Below are 8,507 nucleotides of genomic sequence, written 5' to 3'. Positions count from 1 at the left end.
TCATTCCTAGGATGAAATGAACTTAAATTATGATTTATACTTATTGTTCATTTCTCAACTGTTACCAATACTTTTGTATTATTTGTACTTTGTATGTGATCTGGCATATTTTTTAGTTGTACGCTTCTGGTGTTGGAAGTAGGAAATTACCTTCCCTCTGTACACTGGAATTATGAATTTCCCACTTATTTTGTGAAACTTTCTGTAAAACAATTTGCAACTTCTGTTTCCTTGTGCATGCTTTAAATATGATTCTTTTAATGACTGGATACAATGAAATTTTCTTCTTCCTCCTCCTCCTCCTCCTCCTCTTCTACCAATACTATCCACCATCCACCACCACCTCCACCACCTCTACTACTTCTTCATTTTCCTCTCTCATCTCTTCTAGATTCTACCTCTTATACTTCCTGTTACCTCCCAGTAGTCCATTCAAACTCTTAATCTATAAAATGGATTAATCCACCAATGAAGTCAGACCCCTTATAATCCAATCGCTTCCCCCAACCCCAAACTCTGAACACTGCAGCACTGGAGACCAAGCCTTCAACACAGGAGGCTTTGAAAGACATCCCATATCCAAACCATAACAAATAGCTTGATTCTGTTTCTCAGAAATTAAGTTTTTTGGAGCCCATTGGGTGGGGTTGGGATGACAGCAGTGTTCAGGGCTTTGTAGTAATGCCTATTATCCTGTAAAATGGTAAACAAGTAAAAATGTTGGTCAAGGAGCCCCAAGAAGCCTAGTGTTTAAATAAATTAGTGCTTTCTTAGATATGAGTCAGGGAGTTTATATTCTTAGGGTTGAAGGCACCACTTGATACATTTTATGCTTTTTGTTATGGGGAAATTGACAGCCAGATGTTCTTAAGACTTGAGTTAATTTACTAATAAAATGTTACTATTAACCTCTTTTGTATCATTGACAAGGATAAGAGTGTTGTTTTGTATCTCTAGGGGAGAAAGGATTGTTGCAGTTTCACACAAGTTCAGTTTGTATTTACTTGGGAGTCATGGTATGTGTTTTGAGTTGTCACTGGTAATTGATGTGCTACAATATCCAGGCTCATGAGTATGGGAATTCTCTGGAGGGTTGGATTCCCATGTCAGCTTCTGTCTTACCTATAACTTCTCAATGTCTTACTTTTCTTTATGAAGGTGACATGGAGGAAGAAAGAATAAGTGTTGGGTTACAGAAAAGTATGATGCAGGTAAGTAAAAGGTATTGCTGCAGTCCGGCTGCAACAAAATAACCAGGGGGTGACGAACAACTTGTGTAGATTGATACAGCAGGAGTGAAAGCCCTTTATTGTAGGACAGGAGGGGTATTTATACATTCCACACAGCTTATCTTATTTAACATAAACTAGATACAGCAGTCAACCAATAAGAAATCTCCACACTTAATGGCTCGCTGGCGTTACTTCACAAACCACTCCCTCTGGCATTTTTCCAGGCGCCATCCAGACTTGTTTACAGACTCTAACGTTTGCCAGGTGCCATCCTGACTTGTTTACAGACTCTAACAGGTATAATGCTCAAAAAGAATATTTCTATTTCATTTCATTTGATATCCTGCTGCTATTTTAGAGCACAGGTTAGCAATCTGCTTCTTTTTTTTTTTTTGGATTACATGGTAAGTATTAGGTTTTGAAAGTCATAGAATTTCTATTACATGGAAATTGTCATTTTAATACAAAAAATATTCATAGAGGAACATAAAAAAATGTTTTATTGTATTGCAATAAAACTTTACTTACATAAGTATGTGATAGGCTAGAGTAAGTGCATGTGCTATAGTTTGATGAGCCCAGGCCACAATACTATAAAACGGAGCCAGCTGTGGGCCTGACTTGAAAGATGTGCAGGCTCTTGGGCCTCTCAGGATTGTGAGGGGGGAAAAAGGAAAAGTTCCCATTCACTCTCTGTGTTTTCATTCATTAAAACCTCATCAAGATTTAAACCTGAGTTTGATGTTGCGCTCACCTTAATAGGAATAAAGTAGCAGGTGAAGTTATTCTTGAATAAGGAAGAATTTCTGAATAAGGAATAATATGATATTGTACAATATGTGGTCTTGGTTCCATATCCTGGCATAGTGTTCCCAAAACCCTTCAAATGTCTGGAGTGATAAGAGTAGCTTTGTATGATGACTGGTGACCAAGACAGATAGCCTCAGGATGAGTGCTGGTCCAGAAGAACTAAGGTATGCTTGACTCTTCAGCCCTATCCCCTAACCTTGAAGTTGAGAGGTACTGAAGGTTAAATTGATTATTTAAATTGCTAATTTAAATCAGTCATGCTTTCTGGTAAAGCCTCTGTGAGAACCCAAAAAGAATGAATTTAGGGAGCTTCTGTATAGCTGAATATGTAGAGGTTCCTGGTACGAGGCACCCCAATAGACGTGGAAGTTCTGCAACTTTTCCTACCCTGCTATGCCATATATATTTCTTTATCTGGATAGTTCTCTGTATTTATAAGAAACCATAAGCACAAGGAAGTGTTTGCTTAGATTCTGTAAGCCATCCCAGCATATTAGCCAACTCAAGGAGGGTACAGTGGGGACCCTGAGATGTAGCCATTTGGTCAGAAGTAAAAATGACAATGTACTAGTTGCTATGTTGTTTAAAGTATGGAGAAGTTTTGTGGGACTGAGCCCTCAACCTGTGGGATGAAGCTGTCCATGTAGATAGTGTAAGAATGTTATTGAATAACAGGAAACCTAGCTAGTGTCTGTTGGAGAACTGCTTGATGTGTGTGGAAAATTACCCACATACCTAATATCCAGTGTTCTGTGCAGGTTCAAAGGAAAATAACTTTGATTTTTTTTTCTTATTTCATTACCATCAACTGCAAAGAGACTAATGTAGTATTTTAGAAGTATTTTGGCTTTTAGACAGGATTTGTTCAGTCATTAAGTATGTGTGTGTAGAATGGGAAAGAGATCTGCTGACGGAGTCCTGCCATAGACTTGGGGAGACCACAGAATCTTCTGAACCTCCCCTGAATTGATTCTCAGGTCCCCAGTGCTGTCAGCTTCACCCATCATCTCGCACACACTGGAGGAATTGTACCTTTCTGAACAGAATTTGTGGCATCTTTTAGGACTCGGTGACCTTTGAGGATGTGGCTGTGGACTTTACCCAGCAGGAGTGGGCTTTGCTGGATCTTGCTCAGAGGAACCTCTACAGAGATGTGATGCTGGAAACGTTCCAGAACCTGGTCTCACTAGGTAAGACTGGCAACGTTGGTTCATGTAGTGGTTTAGAAAACGATTTTATCTACCAGTTGACCTTGTTCCAGGATCTGTGCTGAGGAGTGGGAGTACTTGGTAAATAAGACAAACGTGGTCACTGACCACAGGGTGCTTACAATCTGGAGTCTTCTTCATGAAAATGAACACGGGCATATTAAACTTGTTTTTTCTTTTTCTTTTTGTGGTTGAAAGCCTTGAGGATTATTAAGTATTGAATGTGTGGGGATTGGGGGGCTTCTCTGGGGCAGAGGGAGAGTTTGTGATTTGAGACCTTTGAAGATTCTACTGCTGTGAATGCCCTTTACCTAGAGACCACCAGGAGTACACCTGTAAGTTAAACAAGCGGGGTTTATTTTGCAGTCATGGGAGAACATACCCATGGGGAGTCGAGGGGCATCTTAGTAAGAGGGTGTTAGAAAGTACCTATTAGAGAATTTGTGCTTTTTGGATGATTTAGAGATGAGTCTATGGGGTAGATTGTATTGGTGTCTTAGGCTCTCTATGAACAAGTACCATAAACTGGTGGGTAAAAAGTATAGAAATTTTTATTCTTTCATATTTCTGGCATCTGGGAGTGTGAAACCAGGTGTCAGCAGAGCTATATTCTTTCTAAAGGCTCTAAGGAAAAAGTCCCTCCCTGTCTCTTTCTAGCTTCTGTTGGTTGCTGGCAGTCCTTTTTGTTTATAGATGTATCACTCCAGTCTCTGCCTCCACCATTACCTTCCCTGTGTACCTATTTCTAGTCTCTGTCCATATAGGGACATCAGTCATTGGATTTAGGGTCCATCTTAATCCAGAATAACCTCATCTTAACTTTACTATATTGACAAAGACCTTGTTTCCATATAAGGCAACATTCTGAGTATGGGTGGACATTTTCAAAATAGTCTTTAAAAAAATGTATGTGTTGTATGTACATTTGTACGCATGCACATATGTATGTATGTATGTGTGTGTTTATGTGGTACTGAGAATTTAACCAAGGGGCTCTCTACCACTGAGCTAAATCCCCAGCTCTTTTTTATTTTGAGAAAATGTCTTGCTAAGTTGCTCAAGTTGGCTTCAAATTTGGGATCTTCCTGCCTCATCCTCCTGAATAGCTGGAGTTATAGATGTGCACCACCATGCCCCAGATTAACAGGCTTTAGTTTTTAGAGTAGTTTCAGTTTGAAAGCAAAATTAAGAGGAAGGTAGAGAGATTTCTAACAACTACTGTCCTCACAACACAGACAGCCTCTTTCACTATGAGCATCTTCCACCAGAATGGTCCATGTTTAATTTACAAATGATGAATGTACATTGATACATCTTCATCATTAACTAGAGTCCATAGCCTATATTAAGGTTCATTTGTGGTGGTGTACATTGTATGGCTTTGGGCAAATGTACAATGACATGTACCATCATAGTAATATATAGAGTAGTTTTATTCCCATAAAAATTTTCTGTGCTCTCACTTTTTAATCCCTTACTCTCTCTTATCCCTTTGGCAGCCACTGTTCTTTATATCATCTGTATATTTTTTATCTTTTGTGGAATGTCATAATTTTGGAATTTATATAGTATGTAGCTTGTTCAGATTGGCCTATTTCACTTGGTGATGTGCATTTAAGTTTCCTTCATGTCTTTTTATGATTTTCCTTTTATTGTTGAATAATATTATGTAGTATAGATGTGCCACAGTTTATTTATCATCCCGTTTACTAAAGGGCATCTTGGATGCTTTCAGGTTTTGACAAGTATGAATTGTGCTCTCATAAACATGTGTAGCTTTTTGTGTGCAGTTTTGACTCCTTGGATGAATGCCAAGGGACACAATTTAATTGCTGGATCATATGGTAAGAGTTTTTTTTTTTAATATTTATTTTTTAGATGGACACAATATCTTTATTTATTTTTATGTGGTGCTGAGGATTGAACCCAGCGCCTCACATGTGCTAGGTGAGCGCTAGCCCAAGCCCCATGGTAAGCGTATTTTTAATTTTATAAGAAACCACCAGATTGTCTTCATAAGTAGCTGTACCATTTTGCATTCCCATCAAGAATGAATGAGAGTTCCAGTTTCTCTACATTTTTGCCAATATTCAGCATTGTCAATTTTCTGGATTTTGGCTGTTCAAAAAGGCGTGTACAGGTGTGTCACTGTTTTGTTTTTCCTGAATGATTTTAGGATGTGGAGCGTACTTTTACTTTTTTACTTGCCATTTGTCTGTATTTGTTTAAGTGTTTGTTTAGGTCTTTGGCTATATTTTTATGGTATTTTTTTGTTCTCTTATTATTGATCTTTAAGACTTCTTTGTATAACGCAGCAAAAGAAATGATTAAGTGCGAAGAGACAGCCTTCAGGATGAAAGAAAATCTTTTCCATCTACTCCTCTGACAGGGGATTAACATCCAGAATATACAAGGAACAAAAAAATTCAACAACAGAACAAAACAAACAAACAAAAAATCCAAAGCAAACAAAAACCAAATAACCCAGTCAAGAAATGGGCAAAAGGGACTAAACAGATTTTTCAAAAGAAGAAATGTGGGCTGGGATTGTGGTTCAGCGGTAGAGAGGTCGCCTAGCACGTGTGAGGCCCAGGTTTCGATCCTCAGCACCACATAAAAATAAATAAATAAAATAAATATATTAAAAAAAAGATTATTTGTTAAAAAAAAAAAAGAAGAAGAAATGCAAATTGTTGATTGATTGTATTTCTTCTTCTGTTAAGTGTCTATTCAGTTCCTTAGCCCATTTATTGATTGGGTTATTTATTTTTTTGGTGTCAAGTTTTTTGAGTTCTTTATATATTATAGAGATTAACGCTTTATTGGAGTTGCATGTGGTAAAGATTTTCTCCCAATCTGTAGGCTCTCTCTTCACGTTATTAATTGTTTCCTTTGAGAGAAGAAGCTTTTTAATTTGAATCCATCCCATTTGTTGATTATTTTGACTTTGCTTCTTGCATTTTAGGAGTCTTGTTAAGGAAGTTAGATCCTAATCCAATGTGGTGAATATTTGGGCCTATTTTTTTCTTCTATTAGGCATAGGGTCTCTGTTCTAGTGCCTAAGTTTTTTATCTACTTTGAATTGATTTTTTGCGCAGGGTGAGAGATAGAGGTTTAATTTCATTTTGCTACATATGGATTTCCAGTGTTGCCGTACCATTTGTTGAACAGGCTATCTTTTCTCCAGTGATTGTTTTTGGCATTCTTGTCTAGTAGGAGATAACTGTATTTATGTGGGTTTGTCTCTGTGTCCTCTATTCTGTATCATTGGTCTACAAGTCCATTTTGGTACCAATACCCTGCTGTTTTTTGTTACTATAGCTGTGTAGTATAGTTTAAGATTTGGTATTGTGATGCCTCCTGCTTCACTTTTCTTGCTAATGATTGCTTTAGCTATTCTGGGTCTCTTATTTTTCCAAATAAATTTCATGAATGCTTTTTCTATTTCTATGAAGAATGTCATTGGGATTTTAATAGGAATTACATTGAATCTGAATAATTCTTTTGGTAGTAAGGCCATTTTGACAATATTAATTCTGCCTGTCTAGGATCTTGGGAGATCTTTTCATCTGCTGAAATTTTCTTCAATTTCTTTCTTTAGTGGTCTATGGTTTTCATGGTAGAGGTCTTTTGTTAGATTGATTCCCAGTTTTTTTTTTTTTTTGGGGGGGGGCTATTGTGAATAGGTTAATTTTCCTAATTTCTCTTTCAGTGGATTCATTGATGATGTATAGGAATGTGTTTGACTTATGGTTGTTGATTTTATATCCTGCTACTTTGCTGAATTCACTTATTCTAGAATTGTTCTAGTAAATTTCTTTGATCTTCTAGATATAGAATCATGCTATCAACAAATAGTGATAGTTCTTCTTTATCTATTTGTATTTCTTTAATTTCTTTCTTTTATCTAATTGCTCTGGCTAGAGTTTCAAGGATGATGTTGAATAGAAGTGGTGAAAGAGGACATCCTTGTCTTGCTCCAGCTTTTAGTGGGAATGCTTTCAATTTTTCTCCATTTAGAATGATGCTAGCCTTTGGTTTAGCGTATATAGCTTTTACAATGTTGACATATGTTCCTACTATCTCTAGTTTTTCTAGTGTTCTGAGCATGAAAATGTGCTGTATTTTGTCAAATGGTTTTTCTGCATCTATTGAGATGATCATATGATTCTTGTTTTTAAGTATATTAATATAATGAATTACATTTATTGATTTCTGTATATGGAACAAACCTTGCATCTCTCGGATGAATCCCACTTGATCGTGGTGCACTATCTTTTAAATATGTTTTTGTATGTGATTTGCCAGAATTTTATTGAGAACTTTTGCATCTATGTTCATCAGGGATATTGGTCTGAAATTTTCTTTCTTTGATGTGTCTTTGTCTGGTTTTGGTATCAGGGTGATATTGGCCTCATAAAATGAGTTTGGAAGGGTTCCCTCCTTATCTATTTCATGGAATACTTTGAAGAGTATTAGTACTCATTCTTCTTTGAAAGTCTTGTAGAACTCAGCTGAGAGTCCATCTGGTCTGGGCTTTTCTTGGTTAGTAGGCTTTTGATGGTGTTTTCTATTTTATTACTTGAAATTGATCTATTTAAAGCATGTATGACCTCATCATTCAGTTTGGGTAGGTCACATATCATTAGAAATTTGTTGATATCTCTAATATCTTCTATTTTATTAGAGTATAAATTTTCAAAATAGTTTGTAATTATCTTCTATATTTCAGATGTGTCCATTGTGATATTTCCTTCTTCATCTTGTATTTTAGTAATTTGGAGTTTTCTCTTTGTTAGCATGGCCAGGGGTTTATCTATTTTATTTATTTTTTCAAAGAACCAACTTTATGTTTTGTCAGTTTTTCCAGTTGTTTCAATTTCATTAATTTCAGCTCTGATTTTAATTATTTCCTGTCTTCTACTGCTTTTGGTGTTGATTTGTTTTTCTTTTCCTAGGGCTTTGAGATATAGTGTTAGGTGATTTATTTGTTGACTTTTTATTTTTTTAATGAATGTGCTCAATGCAGTAAACTTTCCTCTGAGTACTGTCTTTGTAGTGTTACAGAGATTTTGATATGATTATCAGTGTTCTCATTTACCTCTAAGAATTTTTTATTTCATTCTTGATTTCTTCTACTATATATCATCATTCAATTGTGTATTATTTAGTCTCCATTTGTTACTTCTATTTTTATTTTATTGTTGATTTCTAATTTCATTCCATGTGGTCTCATAGAATGCAAGATATTATCTCT

The 8,507-nt window shown here is 36.2% G+C and overlaps 1 protein-coding gene across 2 annotated transcripts in view; it reads left to right on the top strand.

Moving 5' to 3' along the window:
• Nucleotides 1-6: 6 nt before the first annotated feature.
• The window catches only part of LOC107133710 (zinc finger protein 699-like), a 21,215-nt gene continuing 12,714 nt past the window's right edge, over nt 7-8,507 (top strand). For both annotated transcript variants that reach the window (XM_048797691.1, XM_048797690.1), the window contains exons 1-3: nt 7-1,016; nt 1,159-1,211; nt 3,106-3,232. In XM_048797691.1, coding sequence (XP_048653648.1) covers nt 896-1,016; nt 1,159-1,211; nt 3,106-3,232 — 301 coding nt within the window. In that variant the 5' untranslated portion in view covers nt 7-895. The remainder of the gene's footprint in view (nt 1,017-1,158; nt 1,212-3,105; nt 3,233-8,507) is intronic.

The sequence above is a fragment of the Marmota marmota genome, unplaced genomic scaffold, assembly GCF_001458135.2.
Source record: "Marmota marmota marmota unplaced genomic scaffold, marMar, whole genome shotgun sequence".
Lineage (NCBI taxonomy): Eukaryota > Metazoa > Chordata > Mammalia > Rodentia > Sciuridae > Marmota > Marmota marmota.
This window is presented reverse-complemented; position numbering and strand designations above follow the sequence as displayed.